At 36.1% G+C, this 13,367-nt stretch overlaps 1 protein-coding gene across 1 annotated transcript; it reads right to left on the reverse strand.

Moving 5' to 3' along the window:
- On the reverse strand, nt 1-4,334 carry LOC147402839 (glycine-rich RNA-binding protein RZ1A-like). The gene is made up of 4 exons (XM_086438203.1): nt 4,178-4,334; nt 1,472-1,589; nt 320-879; nt 1-239 (listed from the first exon to the last, which is right to left on the reverse strand). The coding sequence occupies exons 2-3, from the start codon at nt 1,580-1,582 to the stop codon at nt 343-345; spliced, it is 648 nt and encodes a 215-aa protein (XP_086294329.1). The 5' UTR covers nt 1,583-1,589; nt 4,178-4,334; the 3' UTR covers nt 1-239; nt 320-342.
- Between the last annotated feature and the right edge of the window lie 9,033 nt (nt 4,335-13,367).

Below are 13,367 nucleotides of genomic sequence, written 5' to 3' on the forward strand. Positions count from 1 at the left end.
TGAAAAAGACCAAAGTTCCAGAACCATATCAAGCAGGTATAAGTCGGCTTGTAACAAAACATTGTATTTTGAGCATCTGACAGAGAACAGAAAATAGTCGAACCACATTTTCCAGCCAACTTTCAAAGTTTCTAAAGAAGATTAGCTACATTGATCTTCCATGATACGATACCGAGAAGACATCCTGCAAACATCAGTCAAAAAGTACACCATCAAGAGAAGCTTCGCACGATCCTCACCTGTAAAAACACATGAAAATAATCCATGAGTTCCCAAAATTCATCTCTTGGAGCTTGCAGAAGATGGAATAACATCATACCTCAGTTAAAAGAAACTATGATATCAGGAGCGGAATCCTCCGGTGCCACGGCGCTCATACGGACCAGAACGATCACGATTGTATCGGTCACTTCCTGAACCCCCACGGCTACCAGAATCCCTGTTGCGTCCACCGTAACGATCCCCATTACCACGATCAGGTCCATAGCGACTGCCACCGCCGCCGCCGCCACCACCACCACTGTACCTATCATCTCTTCCTCCATACCTTCCTCCCCCTCTTGCCCCTTCACCAGATGGACATTCCCTTGCAAAATGTCCAGGCTTGCCACATTTAAAACACTCCCCTCCATTAGATCCCCGTCCACTACCATAGTCACGATCACGATCACGATCGCGATCGCGACCACGGTCACGGTCACGGTCATCATCACGGTCTCGACCAGAGCTTTGTTGAGGCTGAGCTTTATCAACAGTAATGGGACGACCATCTAGATCCATACCATTCATTTCCTCAATAGCATCTTCCATTGCTTTCTTATCTTCAAAAGTAACAAACCCAAATCCACGAGAACGGCCAGAGAACTTGTCCACTACTACCTGTATTGGGGAAAATATCCATATTGTCAGGAGCTATCCTGAAGACTACCAGAAACTCCCAACAATGTCTCTAAAAATAAAGCAATAAATTTACCTTCCAAATTCTCTTTTTTTTTATATATAGTTGTATTGATTTCCTAACCTTGTTTTAGACGAGGACTGAATTTAAGTATATAGCTGATTTCTTTACTAAATCAAAAACGATAATTTAGGAGACACTTGGCAAAGAAACTCTGTTCTTAAGCTTGGGCAGTAACGCAAGCAGTGGCACAGTAAACCGCTACTATGATTTCTAGAAAGAACATGAATTATTGCTCAATTGGCAAAGATGCCAACACAAAAGACAAGGGCGAAGGAGAGAAGACATAAAAGAAAAAAAAAATCCAACAAACCATAGAACTTAGAGGTGATGTTAGTGTAAGGTTGATGCAAAAACTATGAAAATCAACATTTTTACAGTCTAGAATTAGAAAAATGTCAAATAACAGTAAAAATAATGAATGCTCGGATGTATCGTAACCTTAAATTTAAACTTCATGAAGGGGTGAACATAAATTTAGAGAAGCACAGAATATGTGAAATGATTGATTACCTTTGCCTCAACAAGATGGCCAAACTTTTCAAAGGCATTTTTCAGACCTCTATCAGATGTTGACCATGAAAGGCCCCCGATGAAACAGCGGTACTCTACTGGTTCCGACATGTATCAACTAATTAAACAGCATTTAAAATCAGTAACACAAAGGCATGAAGGGAGACTGTTATCCCTATCATCAAATTTATTAATCAAAGAACACTGTATAGTTACCAAAAGAATCACAGTTAGACACACAAAAAATGATAACAATCTGAACATTCATACAGCTATATGACAATAGAACAACATGTCACCCGACATTTGACATCTACACACCAAAAAGAAAAGCATGTTGATAGGAGTCAAGCTCATCATATTTCTTGAGTCAAGACCTTGTGTCATTTGTTGAGTCAACAGAACCCGACCCATATATATATATAAGCCGAAAATACGGGGTTTATAGCACTTTTTCAGTTTGCCACCAGCTCAATGAAAGGAATTTGAGTTTTAATAAAAATTACGAGGCTTATGCGACTATATATATATATATATATCCTTACCCTTGTAAGCAATCTCCTGTTTAGTTCTCGAAAAATTCATGAATTTTTCATTTTTTTCAATGAAGTATTATTCTCCAAATTATTGAACTATTCTGAATAATTCACGCATTTTAAGTTTAAAAAGAATAAAACACGGTTTTTACGAATTTTTATAAAACTCGATGAAAAAAAATGTATTGTGACCTGTTGTATGTTGCAAAGTGTAAACTTATAAGTTGTGACATGAAACCCAACTCGAATTTGAAGCGGCCATGCTTCAGAATTTTGGAGAAATCAACCTTTCTACGTGACAAATGTCCTTTTTTATCTTTAAAAAAATAATGACATGACCCTCAACATTTATTTGAGATTACAATTTTATTTTCCAAATTAACGATTTATCCATTGACTTTGATCTTCTTTTATAAACCAATGGAACAATAACCTCAACGCCCTCATTCTCACCACCATCATTATTACCATCACCAATATATCATTACCTTCACCATCACTATCACCAACTTCATCATCACTATTAACATCCTATCATATTTTACTGAATTTTTGGTTTTCAAATTTTTGAAATGAGACAGATAATACACGTATGAAGCATATGTTACATATTTTCCATTTATCGAATTTTTAACTGGATTTTTGCAATCCAAAATCGAATAGAAGTCGAATTTTTCACAAATGAAATTTTTGCTGAATTCCAAATGGCTAACAAGGATCCTTACTATTACAATGAGAGAAGGCGAAGTAGATGTGGTCCGACACCAAAATTTTAATGCCCATAAATGCCCCCACTTTTATATTAAAATTTAATATATTCAGGTCATTTTGGTAAAATACCAAGATAATTGTAACCCACAACCATATAATCACGTTCTTAGTTTTCAAAATTACAAAAATATCCATTTTTTTAGCATGTAATATTCAAAAACCCTTTAGTTAATAGTTTAACTTACAAATAAGCCCTCGAGATACATGGGCATTTGCATATGCCATCTAGTATATATAATAAAACACCACAATGGACCTCACTTCTTTGTCTCCAGAATTATACCCCATAAACAACATATCTCGAGGACCGTTGTCCCCTCTCCTTTCTCTTCTCTTCTACCCATTTCCAGAAACACCACTACAACTTTCTATATTGCTTTTCCTCTTTTCCAATAATACCATTACAAATTTATTTTTTTCCTCTTTCACCTCCTAAACCCCAAAGAGGATGCCCATGATGTAAGCACAGGCAAACTTTAACATACGTGTGTGTGTGAAAAAAGGTTGGCCATGTTAAGGTGGATTTGAAGGGATTGACATTCTATGAAGGACTTAATGTTACATACTCTCATCCTACCTGATCTCATCTTTGCATTCTCTTCTCAGTTTTACCAATCTCATTTCACCTGCTTGATTCAATCTAAACCGGCCCTTCCAACTTAATCAATGAATGATAGAAAGTACCAAGCTGCAAATGCTAGGAATTTAAATTCTCTTCTTGCTAGCAATGGGGTCACTTGTAAAACAATCACCCAATGACTCAATCAACAATCAAGCGCAATACGGCACTTTTTGCAGCCAAGTGCTCACATTTTTCTATAAGTCTCTATCTCACACAAGCCAAATATACTATGAAGCTTCTCTCATGCATCATCATGAGTTGGCACTCTGACCCGGTATCTAAAAGCTCCAAATTATCCTCAGAAACCCTCTAAAGCATGCTCAAACGACACATACTAAATTGACTCCCTTGTGTTTGTTAACAAATAATTTGGTTGCAACCCAGTTTACCATTTTTATTTGAAGCGCTAACAAAGTGGTAGATTTATTCAGTAAAAGGGTCCGCCAATCCACAGTTTTTTTTTTTTTGGAAATCCTAGATAAGCTGTTAGATCATCTCCCAGATCGATTATCTTGAGGGTTTATATGTGCAATTTAGTCTCGTATACCAATCGATGATTGAGAACACTAAAATACCTAAACATTTAATTGAAATCTTACATGGATTCGTGTAAGAAATCTAAAAGTTCCACTCGAGAAGAAATGCGACATGGATTTGATAACAAAGAATTATGAGGAAAAAAAAACAAAATTGAAGAAAAATACCTAATTAGAGCAAAAACAATACAGTTATAAAAATTCAAGAACAGAACAAATGATTGATAAATGTATTACTCACAGACAGAGAGACAGAGTAACGAAACCCTAAAAGATTAGCGAAACCCTAATCGAGACGGACGAAGACTTGGAGAGTTGCGGTACTTTGATGCCCTCTTTATACTTATTTTCCTCCTTCAAAAGACTTATTCGGAAAAGTAATAGTGTAGTCCTGAATAATTGTCGTCCATAGAAATATATACCGTTAGATAGTATTCCAGATATTGGTTTTGAATCTCGAGGATATTGGCGGTTGGAACCTAAAGATGACGATATGTGCGCACAGGATGATGGTAACATTCCTTCCTCGTTGTATATCTGACAGACCGACTATAAAGATGAGCTGGCTAGTATCGGGTATCCGGAACGAAATCAAAGCGCAAAATGGGTTGGATCCGGGCTGGGTCAAAGTAAACCGAAACAAAGGGCTGGCCACCTAAATCCCTCGTTATGGGGTTCGATAAAAGAGCATTTGGGTTTAAATTTTAAAGAGTCATGATAATCTGACTACCCCATGTATCGTACTCAATCGACTCTCCTAACATGATAAGTTCAGAACCATAGATCTGTATGCCTCGGGGATATATGGTTCCCTCAAGATACACATTTTTATGGGAAAGTTTAGTTTTGTATCCCGAGGCATACAGTTTTACGGTTTCAAACTTATCACGTCAAGAGAGTCAATTGAGTGTGCCACGTGGGGTAGTCAGATTATCGCAATTCAATTTTAAAAGTTAGAACAGACCAGATAAAGAAGCAATTACAAGTGCAATGGGGACACACACAAACAAAGGTCAAATAAATAATGAATGGTGGTGTTTCAATACTTGGGGAAATCGTGGTATTATATTTACATTTTGAAGGTTTGATCATTGTTTATCAATTTCATTATTGTGATCTCGTATCAAACCATTCTTTGTTTTTTACCATACAACAATGTCTTAGACCTATGTTGGTCCAAGTCTAATGTAATGTGACTCATTTTCTCAGACGTTCTGGTGGAATAGGTAATTATCTTCTATATAGGATTCTTTGTTTTGACCATGTTTTCAATTTAAGTTATATTCCTACTGAAGTTGCAAATGTGTGGGAGAGGGGAGCGGATCCTCTGTAGTACTTTATTCGTGTAGTTTCTAGTAGTGTTGTTCTCAATGATTAAGAGAGCACAACAAAATCCCTACATTTGAAACATCGGACTTTAGTGACAATTCAATTTCAAAGTCACAGATCAGGCTTAAACAATTTTTTTTTTTCTTCAAATCTGGTCTAAATCATGATCATGACATAGCTAATGTGATATATTTTAGTTTTTAACATGGCCTCTCTGGTATTAGGAGGGAGTTTCAAGAATAAAGTACTATATAGGATCTGCTCCCAAATGGGGATGCTTTCCACAAATTTCCAGTTTTGAAACCTTGCTTATCTTATAAATGTAAGATACATATCAAATGAAATTTTTAATGGATTGGTCGTTCAATTCGCAATTTCCCAAGTAATTTGTCACTTGCCTGCATAACTAGTTGTCATGTATGAGCAGCAACTACATTTAGATACAAGGATTTTCCTTATTTATAACTTGGTGTAACAATTGTCTCTATTTTAAACTTTAAAAGGTTTGGTCTCAATTATACCACCTGGAAAAGATGGCCTCTGTGTGTGTGAGTCTAAAAGTCCTCTATATTCCTGGGGCACTCTGCACTCGACCTATAAAAGATAGGTTGTGATATATAAGGACCGCTATAATAAGCAGTACTACACATTTGATTGTGAAATGTCGATTGCTTGTCGAACCTTATGTTTAGTGTTGAAGTAAGATACTCCAGATTCATGTGTGTGTATTTCCCAATTTCTTCTTCTGCATCGGGTGGTGATTAACCCTCAAGGAACACATAATGTATTGGTATTGAGATTCCAAGACAATTGTATGAGTGAACCCTTCTAACATAGTTCTAAAAGCGAAAGATCGTGAATCAACTTGTCTGGTACTGGTTGTCAAGTGGCTAGGCTCTCCTGCTTTCCTGTTGCCATCTTGTGTTACTCTATGACATGATCCAAGATATGTTACTGGTTTCTAGGCGTTAATAGCGAGATCCCTATTTGGCTTATTGTTGTTTTGAGCCCCTTTGTTCCAATTATGTAAACTTGTATTGGTTGAAGGGTTTAGTAACCTGATGTCGTCACCTGGGTACCCCTCCTATATTTCAGAACATCTCCACGGGACATACACATTACCGTAGGGACTCACTAAATAGTGAACTTATACTATGTGCTTGTTCATATATGTGCATAATTGCTAGATTCACTTGTAATACAATTATTCATTCTGTTTAAGAAGACCTTATCCTATCAAAATTCCTTGTGCAAATAATTTGTTAGATTATTGAAACTTATGAGTTTTGGCGACTTTTGTTTTTGCAAGTTTTTCAATCTTTTTTGGTTTTTCAAAATCTCACCTTGACTGTATTAAATAGTCTTTATGTTCGGATAAGGAAAATGGATATAAATTAATTGGAGAAGACATGAACATTCCTTGACTAAAGATATGATTCATTATAAGGTTGAGTGGCAAACCTCAGTGATTTGGGAATTTTGGATAAGGTGGAGATGATCATGATAATGAAGTTCCGGTAGTAATTACCTTTACAAATGGGTTTTCCATTCTTGAAATTTTGAGATAATTGTTATTGATCTGAAGCAGCCCCCCTCCCTCTTTGGAGCTATTTTATATGAACTGGTCTCTTAAGTTGGGGGAGTCAGATGTCTGCTTCTTTTCACTTCAAATTGGAAACAAGACATATCATCTCAGTAGGTGAGGACTCCCGTGTTTATGTCTGGAACTATGATGCATTGTATGTCACATCATCCAAGCAGGCAAAATCCGTACCCTCTTGCGAGCATTTAAATAATCTGGAAAGTCCCCTGGCCCCCTACTTGACATTGTTCGGCTAGATCCCAAGGAAAATCACTTCAATAATCCCATAATCGGAGTTCAGAGTTTAAAATGGCAGCTAATGACATAATCAAACAACACATGTTCTCAAAACCATAAGTCACCGAGGCACCATTTCCAAATGCTAATCATGCATAGAAGAGCCATCGCGAAGTGTTAAAAGAGCCACATCTTGCGACTTTCAGTTGGAGTAATGTAGACAAGTCCAAATGTCATATTGACTTTTTTTTTTTTTTTTTTTTGAAACTTATATAAAGTTGGGCGATGGAGGAAAAAATACATAATTTCACTCTGATACATGTCGTAATTCTGCAAAAATTTCTATTGACTTGATTATTGAAATATTAATCTTAGGTTCTACGGCTTAAAGATTGAGAACTAAAATTCACCAACTAGCTGAAATGGAAGAGATTGAAGTTGGAAGAAAATCTGCACCCACAATCATGCATTCTGAATTTTGGTGTGATTAAAGTTCCATGAAGTAGAAGGACAAGAGTTTGTGGAGTTGATGGGTTGAAAGAGTGAAACACTTGCATGCTTCTCTATTGTGTCTACATCCACGGATTACTTGGGAATGATTTACTAACTCATAAGATAGAAATTACTGCCCATCTTCGAATTAAACCCATGATCTCCAAGACTACTTAGAAAACCAAAGGCACACTAAAAGCTATCATGATAGTTTGAAACTTCTTAAACTTTTATATAACTCAAAGATCCAAAATCACTCCATTACCATCATCATCAATGCCTTATCCCAAGGATTTGGAGTCCATTAAATGAATCTCATTCTTCTATTTCATTGTCAGTCGTTTATTGTATTATTGAGATTATTGATATCTACTCTCTCCATTTAACCTTTTCAAATTGGTTCAATAATGAAATAAAGTACCACAAATCAATGTACCAAACCGGCAAAGAAGAGGGATACTTGTCCGTAACATTAAAATAATTTGAAGAAGTATGGATCTATTTATCTCAACATAGTACATTCAAATCCCAACGTATCAAAAAAAATTTGATCCCAAATCTAAGGCTAGGGACCACATGTCTGAAGATAAAAAAATTGTTGGATCTTAAAAGCTTGACCAACTCAGCCTATTGACATTTCTAAGGTTTAGGTCAACTGATCTCTCAAAACTCATTCATGTAATGGCCCTTGTCATTTTTAAAAGGAAAATGCTGAAGTAACATTGAAATTGACATAGTTTCAAACATTGCTGACGTGAATGTCTCTATAGAGCCATAGATGCTTTTCATCGAGATACGAGTGAGAAGCATCTATGGTTCTGTGCACACCAATGTCCCAAACAATGTCAATTTCAATGTTACTCCAACACAACTCTTTGTAAAATTCACAATTTATTATTCAAACAAGTTTTATGTGCCCAGATCAATGATGTGAAATGGAAATTTAATAAGAAGAGGAATACTGAGTTAATATTAATGAACTAGAAATACCTCCAACAATAAATTTTAATATATGAGATCTATCATACATGAGGATAGAGACATTGAGGAAGATGTTGGCCATAGAATCAAAGATAGATGGTTAAAGTGGAGAACACTTTTGAAGTACACGTACAAATCAATCAAACTAAAAGATTGTTTTTTTTTAAAAAGGGTGGTAAGTCCAATTATGATTTATGGAGCTAAATGTTGGAAAATTAAAACACATCATGTTAACAAATTGACTATAATAGAAAAATGTAAGAATAGCTATAATAGATGGTAAATCAAGAGAAAGTAAGTAAAAATAATTTGTGCATATTCAACGAAAGTTGATTACAACCCTAGTGACAAGAAATATTCAAAACCTAGAAGAGTGAGGGGAATATCCGAAAGAATGGAATGGAAATGGAGAAAGGATATATGAACTCACTCTCAATGGCATACGATATAACTCTGAATGGAGTGAAATGGATGAACAAGATTTGTTTAACCGACTCCAAATGTTTACCATAAGACTTTGTTGTTTGTTTTAATGAACATTACCTAATTAAGAAGTATGAGACTAGACCCATAGCTCAGTTGGTTTGACACATTGCAAAGCAAGCTTGAGAGTCGTGGGTTCAAGTCCAACTTACCCATAAAAAAGTGGTAATTATAGCCTTGCAAGAAATTTGAGCATTTAGATTCTTTCTGTTATAAAAGTGATCAACATTTCGTCTAAGAAGTCGCTTCTTGAATTACAATGAGCCGTGATTTTCTAACTCAAGTATTTTCATTTGGTTTGACGTGGCAAGGGCACAGAATTGTCGACTGGTTTTTTTTTCGGGATGTTTCGAGATACATAAGAAATCGATAATCAAGTCAGAAGATCATTAGCCACTTATGATACAAGTTGAAAATTACTTAGAAGAATTAAATTATATATTGCAAATAACAACTTCCACTATTAACTTTCAATTATCACAAGTAAGATATTATGAAATAAAACTGTAAATTTTACTGATTGGGGTTGTTCCTAGCCATTTAGTTTGTACTATGGGCTTGTAAATTGTGGGCCCAAAAGAACGACAGGAGACAATGTTAGGGGTGACAAAGACAAGTGAGACACATACACGCCTGCTATAGGAAAACGGCTTATCACGTCCTTCGTCTGACGCAACCACACTGTAACAAAACAAAGAAACGTTTTCGAAGTGTGTGGATCGGACGATTTAGATCAGATCTGATAAAAAATAGGTGAGACAGAGGACCGCAGCAGCCGGGCATGCGTGACACGTGATCAGGATATGGGGCTCACTGATGCAAGATTGTCGTATCGCTTTCGGGAGTCCCGAGATGAAGACAAAAAATGCGGGAAATTATCCGACACGCATTTAGTACCACTTGGATCCTATAGTTTTTGACTTTTGACTGTTTCGTCTCCACTTGAATTTTGTCGAGATTCCTAAACTGCCCTTCATAAGCCTTTTGGAGGGTTTTTATTGTCGTCACCTCAGTGAATTTATCGATAGAGGAGAGTTAGTGGCCTCTTTAGCTTAGGGTAAAATAGTACAGCTTTCAAACAATATCATTTTTTTTTTAATATTTTTTTATTTGGCCTTGAACCCACGCCCTCAAAGTTCAAGGTATATATATATATATAGGGTCCCGTTCGGCACCCTAAGTTTTACCACACACTTTAACAAATGCGTTTTGTCCTACATAGGTTAGAAGTTTCGGAATGGGCTGATTTTTGGTGAGGATGATCTCTATGGTGAGGAGATCATCCTCACCAAAAATCAGCTCATTCCAAAACTTCTAACCCCATCAAAAATGATTTACAAAAAATGGACGGTCCACGATTTTTCAACTTGTAAACATGGGGCTAAACATTTCGGAATGGGTTGATTTTTGGGGAGGATGATCTTCTAATCATAGAGATCATCCTCACCAAAAATCAGCCCATTCCAAAACTTCTAACCCATGTAGGACAAAAAACGTTTGTTAAAGTGTGTGGTAAAACTTAGGGTGCTGAACATTTCCCATATATATATATGGAAATGTTCAGCAACAAACATTTTGGCAAAACATTTTTCAAAACATAAGTTAGAGGTTTTAGAATGGTTTACAAAAAAATAGACGGTCCACGATTTTTCAACTTGTAAACTGGGGCTAGAAGTTTTGGAATGGGCTGATTTTTGGTGATGATGATCTCCTCACCGTAGAGATCATCCTCACCAAAAATCAGCCCATTCCAAAACCTCTAACCTATGTTTTGAAAAATGTTTTGCCAAAATGTTTGTTGCTGAACGGGACCCATATATATATATGGTCCTGTTCCCCACCCTAAGCTTTACCCTACACTTTAACAAACGTGTTTTGTCCTACATGGGTTAGAAGTTTTGGAATGGGATGATTTTTGGTGAGGATGATCTCTATTGTGAGGAGATCATTCTCACAAAAAATCAGTTCATTCTAAAACTTCTAACCCCATTAAAAATGATTTACAAAAAATGGACGATCCACGATTTTTTAACTTGTAAACATGGGGTTAAAATTTTCGAAATGGGCTGATTTTTGGTGAGGATGATCTTCTAGTCATAGAGATCATCCTCATTTTTGGTGAGGATGATCTTCTAGTCATAGAGATCATCCTCACCAAAAATCAGCCCATTCCAAACTATGGGAAATGTTCAACACCCTAAGCTTTACCCTACACTTTAATAAACGTGTTTTGTCCTACATAGGTTAGAAGTTTTGGAATGGGCTGACTTTTGGTGAGGATGATCTCTACAGTTAAAAGATCATCTTCACAAAAAATGAGTCCATTCCGAAATTTCTAACCCCATGTTTACAAGTTGAAAATTCGTAGACTGTCCATTTTTTGTAAATTATTTTTGATGGGGTTAGAAGTATTGGAATGAGCAATTTTTGGTGAGGATGATCTCCTCGCCATAGAGATCATCCTCACCAAAAATCAGCCTATTCCAAAACTTCTAACCCATGTAGGACAAAACACGTAGAGTAAAACGTAGGGTAAAGTGTAAGGTGCCGAACGGGACCCATATATATATATATATGAGAAATGTTCAGCACCAAACATTTTGGCAAAATATTTTTCAAAACATGGGTTAGAAGTTTTGGAATGGGCTGATTTTTGGTGAGGATGATCTCTACGGTGAGGAGATCATCATCATAAAAAATCAGCTCATTCCAAAACTTCTAACCCCATCAAAAATGGTTTACAAAAAATGGACGGTTCACGATTTTTCAACTTGTAAACATGGGGCTAGAAGTTTTGGAATGGGCTGATTTTTGGTGAAGATGATCTCCTCACCGTAGAGATCATCCTTACCAAAAATCAGCCCATTCCAAAACTTCTAACCCATGTAGGACAAAAATGGTTGGCCAAAATGTTTGGTACTGAACGAGACCCTAAGCTTTACCCTACACTTTAACAAACGTGTTTTGTCCTACATGGGTTAGAAGTTTTGGAATAGGCTGATTTTTGTTGAGGATGATTTCTATGGTGAGGAGATCATCCTCACAAAAAATCAGCCTATTCCAAAACTTCTAACCCCATAAAAAATGGTTTACAAAAAAATGGACGGTCCACGATTTTTCAACTTGTAAACATTGACTAAAAATTCTGGAATAGGTTTTGATGAGGATGATCTTCTAATCATAGAGATCATCCTCACCAAAAATCAGCTCATTCCAAAACTTCTAACCCATGTAGGACAAAACACGTTTGTTAAAGTGTAAGGTAAAGCTTAGGGTGTTGAACATTTCCCATATATATATATATATGGGTCCCGTTCGGCACCCTAAGTTTTACCACACACTTTAACAAACGCGTTTTGTCTTACATGGGTTAGAAGTTTCGGAATGAGCTGATTTTTGGTGAGGATGATCTCTATGGTGAGGAGATCATCCTCACCAAAAATCAGCCTATTCCAAAACTTCTAACCCCATCAAAATTGATTTAGAAAAAATGGACGGTCCACGATTTTTCAACGTGTAAATATGGGGCTAAACATTTCGGAATGGGCTGATTTTTGGGGAGGATGATCTTTTAATCATAGAGATCATCCTCACCAAAAATCAGCTCATTCCAAAACTTCTAACCCATGTAAGACAAAAAACGTTTGTTAAAGTGTGTGGTAAAAGTTAGGGTGCTGAACATTTCCCTATATATATATATGAGTCACGTTCAATGGCAAACTTTTTAGCAAACTTTTTGGCAAAACATTTTTCAAACACATGAGTTAGAGGTTTTGGAATGGGCTGATTTTTGGTGAGGATAATCTCTACGGTGAGGAGATCATCATCACCAAAAATCAGCCCATTCCAAAACTTCTAACCCCGTCAAAAACAGTTTACAAAAAAATGGACGGTCCACAATTTTTCAGCTTGTAAACATGGGTTAGAAGTTTTAGAATGGGCTGATTTTTGGTGATGATGATCTCCTCACCGTAGAGATCATCCTCACCAAAAATCAGCCCATTTCAAAACCTCTAACTCATGTTTTGAAAAATGTTTTGCCAAAAAGTTGGCCATTGAACGCCCCCCATATATATATAATTTTTTTTAATTTTTAATTATGTCATGCATAGTAAGAAAATTCGAATCTACCATTAACGATTAGTTGAGATGGTAAGAGTGATTGAGAAATTTTGGTCAAAATAACCAGAAAATTTTCAAAAACATTCAAATGATGTTTTTGGATTTTTCTTACCAAAATCTACCATCTTCGATCTTCCTAAAAATCTTATCTTGTGTTTTTGAGATTTAAATGTTGAAGAAAATAAAATTTTGATAGTAAAGAATT

The sequence above is a fragment of the Akebia trifoliata genome, chromosome 4 (assembly GCF_017979445.1).
Source record: "Akebia trifoliata isolate Shusen 1 chromosome 4, ASM1797944v1, whole genome shotgun sequence".
NCBI lineage: Eukaryota > Viridiplantae > Streptophyta > Magnoliopsida > Ranunculales > Lardizabalaceae > Akebia > Akebia trifoliata.

Excerpts from the sequence above, each read along its gene's own strand:
- LOC147402839 (XM_086438203.1), bottom strand. The coding sequence starts at position 1,582 with ATGTCGGAACCAGTAGAGTACCGCTGTTTCATCGGGGGCCTTTCATGG. Across the intron at positions 880-1,471 it reads GCCATCTTGTTGAGGCAAAG|GTAGTAGTGGACAAGTTCTC; the intron begins GTAATCAATCAT and ends TCCCCAATACAG.